Genomic DNA, 13,548 nt, shown 5'->3' with positions numbered 1-13,548 from the left:
ATTTATTCTTTTATTTATTTATTCTCTTATTTATTTATTCTTTTTTATTCTTTTATTCTTTCTTCTATTTTATCTTACTAGCAATGTGAGTAGGACCCTTTAACATTAGGGTGAGCCAAGATTAAAATTAGTAATATCTGCACATAATACAAAAGGTAATATTTAAAGCTATGACCTTACCAGAGCACGTTAACTTACAATTAAAGGCTCTGATATCAGCAGTCACGTTAGGTATTAAAATTAATGATAATTACTACGAGCAGAAAAATTTTTAACTAAATTCTCATTTGCAAAATGATTAGAATTAAAACATGAAATTACTTTACAACCACTTCTGAGGGAAAGAGGAGGGATATTTCTGCAGAAATGTGAATCACGAATGTTACAGAAATAACTCTGTAGAACAGCATAGCCCTGTTCCCATACTACCCATGAGAAACTCAGTATCTGGTTGCTGACTGTGGCCTTCTGTGAGATGTGGTTAAACCATCCAACCTAGGGCTGTGGGAATTGGGATGATCAAACTGCATCAAGCTCTAATGATCTGTATGGAATTAGCATCTGCACAATAAGTCTTCTGAGCCCCCAACTACAAGAAAGATCTGGTGGGAAGGGAAATTCAAGTAAAACATAAAACAGAACTATTCTAAAAAGTGTAACAATTATTTTTGAGGATCAAAACAGAAAACTTTACCAGTGGCCTTGTTCGTCCCACCTATTGCATTTTATTTTCCCAAACCAGCTACAACAAAAGCTTTGGTGACTATTGCCAGGAAATAAATTCTTCATGCATCAAGTAGCATCACAGTAAGATTCTGAAGTTAGTCTTACAGAACCATGCTCTAGAACAACCAGCAGACTGGCTCTTAAGTCACAGCACAGAGCTCCTAACAATTTAATTTATTCTGCTATTAGCTCTGCTCTTGACAGCCATTCAGTGCTGACCTACCTTGCTTAAAGCTAGTTCTTGTGCCTGTGCTTAATGGAGACATACATGCAGGGAAATATTAGTAAACTTATTCTTATTAGGGAAAAACAGTATAGAAAGCATGTCTTTGTCATTTTGGGAGAGAGTTGAGTACCCTGATTAATAAACGTTATGCAGATAAAAAATGCTAAAACCACAGTGTATGAAAAGGAACGATTAATTTAAAAAAATAGCAACCTGCCAAAATCATTTTACAGAAGCTTGAACTGTTTATGAAGTAGAACTTATGAAATGAGGCAAGAAATCACACCTGATGACTTAAAAGATGCCTTCCAGTCTAAATTTCTTGAGTAAGTATCAAAAGAGGTTGCCATGTCATTCAAAATAAATAAATAAATAAATAAAATCAGAATTCAATCAGAATTCCTCTGTAAGGACCAGAGAAGAGTTCCTACCCACCATCTATGTAAAAGCAGAAGCACGGACCTGTTTCTGTGATAGTCCTGCAGCCCCATGGCTACAGGGAATCTCTCAGTTCCTGAACTGAACTCCACAGCATGTAAAATAGACACACAACTGAATCTTTACATCAGCGAGGACACCAGATTTGTCCTCTGAGCCTAGCCTGCTTGCCTGTATGCTTGCTTTCAAGTATACATAATTAAGGCCATCCCAGACTGTGATGCTCATGTGAGGAGGGTTATGCCTCTTGGATTTACCGTATCCTCACGTCCTGACTTGGTCTCCACCATTGCTCCATAAAAAAGGAAATACATGGGCAGAATTTCTTGTCAAGAGTTTTTCATTCAAGCTGTGTATGATATCATTAGCTATGGCACAGTAAGTGGTCTAATTTCTCTTAAAAAACGTGCATTCATCTCTTATTAAACTTAATGGGAAATATCCAGGTTCATCAAGAGAAGAGTGCACAGCTCCTTCACACATCTAAACTATGGTCCCCTCACACACACATCATTGCTCCTGCTCTTTCAGAACCAGACTACCGATTTTGAAAATGATTGCCTGCAGATTTTCCTTCTTGCAGATAGACCTCATGACTGTATCACAGAGCTACTTTAAATGCAATGTACCACTCATTCCATAAAGCTCTGTGGTTTGAACTGCAACATTAGAGAATTTGGTTATTTTTATTTAACAGGGCAAGCTATACCTCACATTTTACTCTGTCTTCTGCTACCCAAATTTGCAATTCTCTGGACTTCTAAATTCTCATAAATACATGTTCAATAGTCATTGTAGAAAATGGACAGGTCAGATATAGAAAAATAATTTAAGAATACATAATTTAAGAGTCACTGTTTTCCCTTCTTTTTCTAGAACCATAATTTTGATGAATTTCATGCCTTTGAGCCATGAAGAACTAGCAATCATACTGTCCATGATCTGTTGAATTAAACACCAAATATTTCCAAGTGAATGTAATATATATTACATTCTCCCCTTTTCATGTTTATTTGTTTGGGATTTTTTCCACAGTTCTGGCCATTATTATACTTTCTGTTCAGTTCCATCAATGTAACAGAACATTGTCATTACATCATGCTCATAATCATTTTCTGAGCAATTTAATATAGTCAGTTTCCCTTTGGAATATGATATCCTATCTTTGATCCCATAATTGGCTTTGCCTTCCATCAATGCCTATTAATTGATGCAAAATGACCTTCAATGCAGAAAAATAATCCATCACAAAGTACATATTCAATGAACATCCTCTTTTTAAATTTACAGACTGTTTGCAAGAGGAAACTATTTACCTCATTTTTATTTATGATTAAAATTTCCTGATTAATTTATCCACATTTATTTCTTCTGAATGGTTTTATGTAATATTCAGTACTTGAAATCTGAGCTGAATTGGACGTGATTTGTCATATACTAAATAACACAGTGTTTTTCCATTACATGACTGAAGGAGCATAGTTCTTATAATTAAGAGGATGCCTTGGCAAAGCCACCGGGGTTTTGAAGCTCTCAGAGAAAGTAACTGATGAAAATGATAAGAGAATTTCATAATATTTTAAACCTTATCCTTTTTGAATCACACAGGACTTGTCCAAGGGCATCAAGCCTAATGTAATTAAATCTTTGTAAAATTCACTGTTTAGGTGCACACTTAAATTAAATTCTTCATTATGTCTCTATAATAGATATATATATCTGTGCATAAATTATTCTAATTGTAAAGGGTGTGGTCAAAGCATCCTAAAATTCACTAGAACAGGTATCAGAAACTCCAGAAATCCTACTGCTTGTTGTCTGGAGCATCATCCCACACTTTGGAAAATACCTAGCATATTAGCATTACATAATCTAAAATTTTCTGTCATCCTTATAGTCTTTACCTGAAAATACATTCCATATTGGTTGTGTATTTATGAACAGTTGTACCTGCCAGAGCTTTGTGGTTACAATACTGTCACTCATTTCATACTACCTGTGCTAGTGCTTTGGAGAATAGTTTTAAAGATCCTTATCCCAAGATCCGTCAGTCAACGTAACTTTGCATTTTATAATTATCTGTATAACATGAAGTGTGCAGTACAATAGGACTCTCCAAAAGCATGCTCTGACAAGCTTACTCTGTAAGCAACCAAGAAACCTGCTGAGGACTAGGGAAAAGTTATATATACACTTTACAAATTTGCTCATTCCGTTAGAGATCAAGAATTGATTTTTATCACTGAAATATAAGAGAAAAAAAAATCTACTATTGTACTGTCAGTTTACTTACATTTTCCCAGTTATTTTCCAATGTGTTTGTTCATTGGAGCTGGCATGGTTTCTTGCCTTGCTATCTTCAGTGCTAGAACTCCCAGATGGTTCAATAACATAGACAAACTTACTTATTTCTCATTTTATTTATTATAAATAATCTATTATAATTAAATTTATTCTTATTTAAGCAGATCACCCACTCTACTACAGCTATGTGAGACCATTGAAAACCACCAACATGCTAGCATGCTGCTATTTTTTCTAACAAACTATTTTTTGCTCTTGCTTCGTGCAATTAAACTACACCTGTTCTTTCACAGGAGTTGGTTTGAAATATTTTGGATCAAATAATCATTTTGAATACGATGTACATCTGTGCATACATTTCTGTGAGAACACCTGGAAAATCAGGAATTTACACGCATTCCTGTCCTCAGTGTGCAATAAATGTATCTCTGAGATCAAAAATAAGCCTACTGTTTCAAAATAAGCATGAGTTGCTTATAGCACATAACCTGCTGTACTTTTTAATGCACTGACATTTGTCTAAGACCAGGATCTTGGGGAGGTTTAAAAGTTCATTTACTACTGCTTGTTGGGAAGTTGAATTCACAGCTTGTCCGCCTGGTGACATCATGCTCATGCCTCCAGCTTGCTGCTACAGTGGGAGAACATGAGCAAAGCTTCTGACAGCCTTAGTAAGAAAAAAGAAAGAGAGAGTAAAAAGAAACTGGATTTATTAGCTGAACCACCTAGAGAAGATAAGAGGATATTTATGATGATATCTGAATCTGAGGATCCTAAGGCCCTACTAGTTTGAGTTCCTTAGAGTGCTACAAAAACTGGAAACACTGTAAGAAATGAAGCAAAGAGACAAAATTTCATGCCTAGTAAACAACACTCAAATAGTTTTGAGTTTTTCTTTGAAAAAAAACATTTTCAAAGAAAGCAACAAAAACAGAGGCACAGATAGCTGTCAGGAAGATACAGACATGAACCCAAAGCCAATCCAAAGTATGAAGAAGCATTTAGAAAGCTGTTAGGGTGGAACCTCAGTATGATGCATATAGTATTATGGCACATAGGATAGTAGGGAACCTAGGATAGTAGAGTAGTGGGGACAACCAGGACACATATATGACAATACTAGCTTCTTCCAACATGGTACTCAGTCAGTGAAATCAGGCAATCAACAAAGAGTACATGCCATTTGAGAAATTACCAACAGGTTGCATGTAGCAGAGGCCTGCTTTATGCAATGATAGACTCTGCCTTTATTGACCTCTTCAGTTTATGCTAGTGGATTAGGAAATGCCTTTTGTTGCTCAGTTTCCTCTCTGTTTTCTGATAAGCAGCAGCTTTCTTGTCTTTAACAAGTGCCATTTATCTTTTCATTTACTCCCTGCAAAGTTCCTAAATTGATTTAGCTTGTTATTTAAAATTTGAAAAATCAGTCTGGATCAGGTCATTATGATGAATATTTGACAACATTTTCTAAATGTAGTTTTGTCATTGTTTTCAGAGTGCTTATTGCAGCCATTGAAAAGCGTTTCTGAGGTTTAACTGCCTTGAATTGCAAGCTATTTCTCTCTTCTATCTAGAAGCTGCACTTCAGGCCAATGAACATAGTTTGCAATGATGTAACCTAGCAAGCCAGAACAGAATTTGACCATTAAAAAGACACCTCAGATGAATACTCTCAAAAAAGCAGGATGTGTATGAGGTGTCAGGTCTGTATTAGGGTTGATTTTAATACTGGTCGCGTATATGCTGTTACTTCGGTGCAACTGCCTCCATTGAACTTTGAAATGCATTCTCCTGTGATTTATGATCATCCAGAAAAATCTGCTGCCTGTTGGCCTCAGGGACAGAACCATTTTTGGGGAGAGTGGAGAATGCCTTAGAAAGACTGAAACAAAGGAAAGAAAAAGCCACTCACGTCCCAGAGGAATACTGTCCAATCCTTCATTTTCTGCATTCTCAAATAATTTTATATTGCTTTTGTAAAAACTGCAACTCAGGAAAAAAAAAAAAAAAAAGACAAGCTGATGAATGCAATAAATTACATGAAACGGACCATTTGTTTCCCTGATACATACAGAAAATTTGAAGAGAACACTGCAGCTGGCTGTAGTAGAACAGAACCACAAGTAGAAGATGACCTAAGATCTAAAGTTACATCATTCTGTCTTTGGCAATAAATATGTCATTTTAACAACAAAACTAGAATTCCACATATATTTTGGCTGCAGAGGAATGTCACGAGGAGCTCTGTATAGTACTGTATATTTATGACTTACAATGAATTCATCCATTGCTCTGGGTAGAAAACACACGTGTCCTGATCTTTGTGGAGAAAGCAGGATCTTATCACTTTTGCCCTTTGAGCCATAAATCACAAGGGTCCTTTTACAATCCAGTGGTTCCGGGGAATCTCCATCTGTGTTAACCTGCACTCTCCACTGTTGAGCTAAACAAAATAAAAACAACACATTTTCAGTATCAAGAGACTGAAAATTAGTCAAGAGACTAATGAATGCCATTGTTATTATTACAACAAAGAATTTAAAGATAACTAGGAGCTTACATCCTGTTTTACAATAATAGACAGATAGACATTCACTCTCTGGAAGATAATTATAATGTAAATAAGATTTTACAAACAAAACACAACAATCCAAATATGTGTGCAAGCAGTAATTAATACAAAGAAAGAAAGAAAGAAAATATTTGGCTATGCTTTTGCATTCCTTATAACAAATTACTTGTTTTAATTGCAGTAATTCATTTATTAAATTTTGGTACTTAAGGTGTTTCTGTGTTACATGAAAAAGAAAACTTAACATTTTGGAAAACTTGTATATGATCCATTTGCAAAAACTGCTGGCTAATACACACCTAGTTAAATAATGAAAACTAAACCTCATTTCTCCGATTTTTCTAACCTAATTTGTCATATTCAGTCTGCTCATGTGTCAGATCATTCATTAGGACTGAATCCAAAATCTAGGGAACTGCAAAGTATTTTCACTGAACGCAGCTCATGGATTTCAGACATTCTTTTTGGTAGATGACATGTATTCATAGCAATATTTGAAAGTCCAGAATGCAACTCAGAAACTGCAGAAAACCATTCCAGGTGTGTGAAAATACGCTGTGTCTTAGATGGATAATATAGATTAGAAAGTTGCTTAAGTGGTTGATTATAAATCTTGCCCTGAATTCAAAAGAATTATTTGTAGAAACAACACTTGATCCTGCATGGCAAAGGGAACTTAACAGTGGAAGAAAATTAAAAACCTATGTTTAGACCGTGACCGATACTGTGATAATAGGATAATTTGCTAATGAGATTAACATAAAAGAGAACTATTTCATGATTTTGGGTAAGCCTACAATGCAATGTGCTGACAAAATAACCTGTAGAATAGTTTAGTTCTGAAATAAATTAGATGTGATTCTTTTTCTTATACTACTGTTTTTTTCACACCTTTTGTTTTCCTCCACCTGTTTGGAGGTAGAGATTGAATGAAAACCTTTTCTGGTTTTCTTGACTTATGATTTTTCCCCTGATTTTTTGCTTTGTCTTCTTTAGGTAAATCTATTTCCCCCCTTGTTATAGAAGCTTTTTCTCATTACATCTGACTGTTCCCTGACTCTTCTGGGCTCAGCTACAAAACAGCAGGCGAATACACATCTCACAGTCAGTCTGCTGAGTAACACAGGAGCTGAAAGGATCCTTCCATCTGAACTATTTTTTTTGAGGTCATTTCATGAGTCAGATGTAGTATAATGGAAGATTCAGACTTTGCCTAATGAGGAATGTTTGTTGTTTGATACTTGTGCCAGCTTTGAATTTTATCTCCTTGTGCCAGGTTGGCATGTGGTACCCTTCAGGGTGTCACACTTGGTGAAGTCAAGCATCATTTGAGCTTCTGCTGTTCCTGAGCACTCTGAGGGTTTATGAGCAGATTCAAATTTTCACAAAGACTCCTGACATAGCCCTGAACTTCATATCCATTCCAACCATGCCCCATTTTGAAGACTGACCCTGGAAAGAGCAGAAAGGAAATTAAGATAATTTTGCATTACAGTGTTTCCCAGGTGAGCTTTCTTTTTTCTGCTTTCTTTCCTGCTTCAGGAGAAAGCAAGCACCAAGTTAAGAGAAAGCAAGGACACATATCTGCCTATCTTCTACTCCAAGAGGCAGCATGTTTAAAGAAGGTATTTCGGGCAAGGTGATTTATTTTAATTAATGTCTAGGATTGTGTTTTTAATTATCATTTCAGAAGAAAGGCTAAGACACCAGCTGGGAGTTTTCCAGGAAATAAATCAGTGGTTAACAGATTTAAAGCCTCTTAGCATCTGTGACTGCTTGTTCTCCTACATTTGCTTTGAATGCTTCTACTGCTTGGTAACAGAGCTAACCCAGACTCACAGTATTTCCTTTCCGTTCAGCAAATTCATTTAACCTGCTCATGCCAGAATAAGAAAAAAATATTTTGTCTAATATTATATTATCTTAGATAGCTACTTCATAAGGATGGCAGTCACCAGACAGGAGACTGATTACTAATACATACTGGGTTCAGTGACTTCTATATCATTTTTCTATATTTGGAATTTCAGAAAATTCCAAACTCTTCAGTAACTTCTGAAAATCAGATAGCTGGTCCTGAGTAGGTAGGTCACCTTCTGTACTTCATATGCATGGCCACATAAAAAAAAAAAATCCTTTTTTCCTGATACTACTGAACTACATTAGCTTCTGTTTGGAGTGACTGGTGCTTTACTGTGTTATTTTACTTTTAGCTAATGTGCAATAGTATAGTCATTTTCTTTGAGACATCAGTATAATACTGCTAAAATGAATGCTGGAGAAGAAACAGGATTCAGAAACAGAAAGAAATCTCCATATTTTTTCTCTTTGCTTAAACAATATAAGCAAAGATCTTATTTCACATTATAGGGATATATCCAGAAAAAATATTATAAGCATTTGTCAACTTTAAGGAATTAAAAGAGATCAATCATAACAATATCTTTCCAGAAATTCTTTTAACCACTAGTTTGGAGCCTGAAAAATGCTTGCAGCAAAATTGTGAAAATCAAACCTTCAGTAACTTCTGTGCATAGCAAATTTGGCATGGTAAAACATAAAGTCAACATTTTGTTATATAATTAAGAAAACTGAAAAAGGAAGGATTCTTTTTTCGTCTTTCAAAATACTAACAAGTTATGTGTTGTTAGAGGATCGGCGTCACTGTTTTTAGGACATATTATTCCATTTTTTTTTTATTCTGGTGAAGCAGGACCATGCTATTTGAAATTCAGTAATTCTGTGATTATCCTTACTCCATTAGCAAAAGCTTGCCAGATAGTGAATGATTTGAAAACAAAGGAAATCAAAGGAGAATTTACTTCATATTTTCTCTTTTCTTATGAATTTTCTAAATGTCTTAATATCAAAAACCTTTCCCAACACAAGATCCAACCTAGAAATATCTATTAAGTGAACAGCGTTCATTGAAGTTGAACTGTATTTTATGTGCTACCCACAAAAGCCCACAATGCCACAGAGCACCCTACAAACCACACTATAGGAGCCCAGCTCATTTTAACTGACTGCAGAATGGACAACATTGGAACATGTTCGTGGTTTTGCTTTGAGAGAAAATCTTTTACTAGGTACTCCAAATATAGTCCACCTATTTTAAAGCAGAAAAGGAAAAGAGAAAACAGAACAAGGAAGTAGCAATGTAGGAGACTTTTAGAGACTGATGTAAAGTCCCATTCTCCCTCAGAATGACTTCATCATTGGTGACTTGAGAGCAGCTATTCTCTACCAATACAATCTCCTTTGTCTTTGCTTCTCTTGCATCAAACATACATGGAGAAATCAACAGATGGATAGATCTGTTCCTGTGCTTGATTTGCCAAAACTTCTCCATAATCTACAGATGTACAAATGTTGCTGAAAAAAATGATATGGGCCTTCTGCATCTAGGCAGAATCCATAGCCACCAGCAGCGTTCACAGGGATCTGGAATTTATGCTTCATCAAAGCTGGCATAACAGAGGCCTGTCTGAAAAAGTACTGGGAGTACTCAAATAACTCGCTTAGCGATGACAACTTTCAAACTCTCTGATTTGGCTTGGTGGTTATTAGCTTGTTAGTGTTCTCCAAAGAGAATGAGAATTCTGACCTTCAGAGTGACTTACTACATGTTTTGTTTTGAAACCTTTGGTTTAGACCTGACCTGAGCACACTTTATTCTGGAAATCACCAAACACCAAATTTCTAAGGCTTTTCCTGAAGCCCACTTGCAGAGTGCAGCTCACATAGTATATGACCACATGAATGCATAAAATATTGTCTCCCTAACTTCAAAACTGCTGCATTCAGGAAATGTATGTTATATGGAAAGTCTGCACATCCGCTGTGAGCGTACCTGCTTATCACTGCTATCTTCTCTAACATGTAAAGTTTTCAATGCTGCAGATGCTCAGAGAATTTAAAGCAGTTACTTTCTATTCCAAGACTCTTCTTCACCTCTGGAATTTTATCAGTACTAGTGGTACTAATACTAGTACTATATCACAACGGATTGACACAGAACTGAATATAAGACAACTTTCCAAACCTCCTGTGCTTGTTATCATACTAAATCATACTAAATCATACTTTTTCACTTGTAATACCTCTAATATTACTATTAAGACAACACAATTTAAAAATGAACAATCCTGAAATCAGTCCTGCTCATCATCTCTTTTATGAAAGGTATAAAAAGCAGTCTCTCATCTATTTCATTTCCTCACTGGAATGAACTCTTGGATAAAGAAAAACATGACTAAAGAGAAGCTCAAGCTAAGGTGTTGCATAGATAATTGGCAGAGGACTTCCTAAAAAACGCTCTTCTTTATATCTTCATAATTCAGAACCTCTCATCTCATCCTAATGATGACACATCCCCTGGGTCCTCCTGAACATCTTGACACTGTGATGTTTCACAAACTGATAAAGCATAAGATGCTCCTTTCACCTCATAATCAATGTATTGTGCTTTAATGTCCTTGACATGCACAATCTCTCAGCAGCCTTTGCATCTGCCTATAGTAACACAATAAAAAATGAAGCTGTACTGAAAAAACAACAACAACAAAACCAACCAAAAACTTAGATTAGTACTAAAATGCAGCCTATTTTCTGAATGTAAGGTGAAATAGATATTATGTCTGCATTTCAGAAATGTGTGCTGAGCAGAATGTAGAGTACAATTCCAAGTTACTCGTGAAAATCAAATCTCTCTGTGGGAAAGTCTTTATTTACCTGAGCTAATCAGTCTCCTCTTGTAAAAGTTATCTTGCCATGGAACAATAAAACTGTTGGCTAAACTGTTTGATTGCATGCAAATGATTATATTTTCACTGAAACTGCAATTATATCGAGATCAGCACTCATGCTACAGAAGGCAAGTCACTGTTTTCAGAGCTATATGTAAACATTACTTTATTTACTCTAGTTTCTCCTATACTGTTCTCAGATACAGTTACACAGAATATGCATTTACAGTAAAATATTCATAAAGAAATTTGTAGCAGTCTGTTTCTCTTTTCTGGTTACAGAGAAACACAGAGATGGTTATCTCCCATTCTGAACACTTGGGAGATCCTAACGTATTACGGTGTTAGTCTATGATGATAGACTGTCTTTGTAGGTATATAAATAGACAACTGGGTGGGTATTTTTTTATTAAAATCTTTTAACTAATCCAAGCAGATTTAATCAACAAAATGAGTATACTACTTCCAGTTTCACTAACACATTTGGAGCTTAATCTTGCATTATTTCTGGTTACTTTGGGAATGCCCTGGTGGACTTTGAACTGAAAATGCTTTCACTGCCAATTCACAACACAGCTTTCAATATGCTCATGTTTGCCAGGGTATCTGTCCCCATGTATTAAATGACAGTGACATTAAGATAAACAAAGCAACGCTTGAATCTTTTCTCAGAAGAATTCCTGGCAGATTTCAGGACAGAATAGTAGAAATATGAAGAAAAACAGAAATGGTTTATGAACAGATTCTCAAATACTTGTAAAGAGTTTATCACTTCTGTAGATCATTGTTAGCCAATTTGTATTCATTTTCTCTCACAGTTGATAGCTTACTTATATGATGAGGTCACTTGCTCACATATTTGCCACTTACTACTGATTTGGAGGTTAAATTCAAACAGCAAAAACAACTGTGTAGAAAACAATTCTTACCTTTAAGGAATGACTTCTTTGAATTGCCATCTTCTAAAATATTAGCAGAAAAAAAAATGATGTGAGCAAGCTTCTTTATTACTTTTTTTTTTTCTTAAGTTATGGTCATATTCAGAAATGATCTTCAGTAATAATTAGGCAGTAAATAACACTGTAGTGTTTTCATAAAAAAAGAAATCTGTAACAAAATACTTACTTTTGGCAGTTAGCTCTCTCTGAGTTTTCCCATCATCTTGATATTCATCTAACCATCTTTCATTGCATAAATAAAATAATAAGATTAATAACAATTATCAGTATTGATAATAATCAATAAGTAATCTGACAATTGCTTTCTCTCTTTCTCTCTTTTTTTTTTTTTTTTTTTTTTTTTTTTAATTATCAAATTAGGTCTTTAAACTACCTTCTAGACCCAATGTCCTTGTATGCCTTCATCAGAGTTAGCATTATTCATATTGGGAATATTTGGCTCACTCTCCTCCCAGCAAACAATTGGAATTTTCATGTCAGTTCTATGAAGTGTTATAGTACTTCAGATTAAATATACTATACAAAGTACTAAGTATTTACGGGATCAGATACTCAGTTGTGTATTTTGAGGGGTTTATATAATTTGCAGTGGTCAGTTAGATTCGTCATACTTAAAAGGATAGATATAACCTACATATAGGATAGATAGATAACCTACAGATCTGGAATTTTATAGAAATTATACAGATATGCAATAATTAAATGATTTTTTTTCTTTTTACTTTCCATTTCTGTTATATGGATGAATTTATGGATCTTTCCTGTAGATTTCCTTTATTTCTCTACAAAAACACACCTGTACTCCTGCAGTTAATCCCCCTTATTGATACAATAACATTTTACAGCTATTAACAATCTCACTTATTATTTTTTTTAAAAGTACTTCTTATCAGCTTCTATTCTATTGGCTTCATGTTGATGTAGCCTTTGTTTAAACTTAGGGATCCACTTCTTGCATATAACAAAACTATGTGATAAATCTGTAATGCATGAAGTCTAGACTTCAATGCACACCAAAAAGAAAAACTAAAACAAGAACGTGATCATCAGAATAACACTCAAGAGGAGTATATGTTTCTCAGCTAATAAGCTATGAATCTTGCAAACTGAAAACTTGTTTTATGTTTTAATTTGTAAACAGGAAAGATTCCTAAAGAAGAAGAGCTGTTTGAACTTCTACAGATTTTCACAACTTTAAGGCACAGTTCCCAAAATAACACGGAAACCATTTCAGCCACGTAGCCTAATCTCCCGGTTTCTGTAAACCACATAAAACAGAATATAAGTAGCTGAATCTAAATTATACTTCTTCATATGATTTCTATTGTATTAAATACACAGAGGTAACACACGCAAATCCCTGCTTTTGCCTATTGGTATATTTAACTTTTTGTTGTTTTATTTTTATGTTGTAGTCATGTGATTCAACCTACAGACAGCTAAAATTTCAGGTTGCAGTTGCCTCCAGTAACAAAATATTTGGAAGAACATGCTGTTTAGTAATTGTTAGAACTGAGAGAGTCAGGCATTTGCCAATTTTGTCCATAGCAGCAACATTCTAGACCTACTAAAATA

At 34.9% G+C, this 13,548-nt stretch overlaps 1 protein-coding gene across 1 annotated transcript in view; it reads right to left on the bottom strand.

The window, feature by feature from the left end:
- The window catches only part of RP1 (RP1 axonemal microtubule associated), a 214,311-nt gene that overhangs the window by 75,635 nt on the left and 125,128 nt on the right, over positions 1–13,548 (bottom strand). Inside the window, exons 30-31 of the mRNA XM_082755390.1 lie at positions 12,140–12,195; positions 5,968–6,137 (exon numbers count right to left, since the gene is read on the bottom strand). Of these exons, the coding sequence (XP_082611516.1) occupies positions 5,968–6,137; positions 12,140–12,195 (226 nt within the window). The remainder of the gene's footprint in view (positions 1–5,967; positions 6,138–12,139; positions 12,196–13,548) is intronic.

The sequence above is a fragment of the Aythya marila genome (assembly GCF_965140915.1).
Source record: "Aythya marila genome assembly, chromosome: 2".
NCBI classification, from domain to species: domain Eukaryota; kingdom Metazoa; phylum Chordata; class Aves; order Anseriformes; family Anatidae; genus Aythya; species Aythya marila.
Note: the sequence above shows the minus strand (reverse complement) of the source record. Positions and strands in the feature narration are given on the sequence as shown.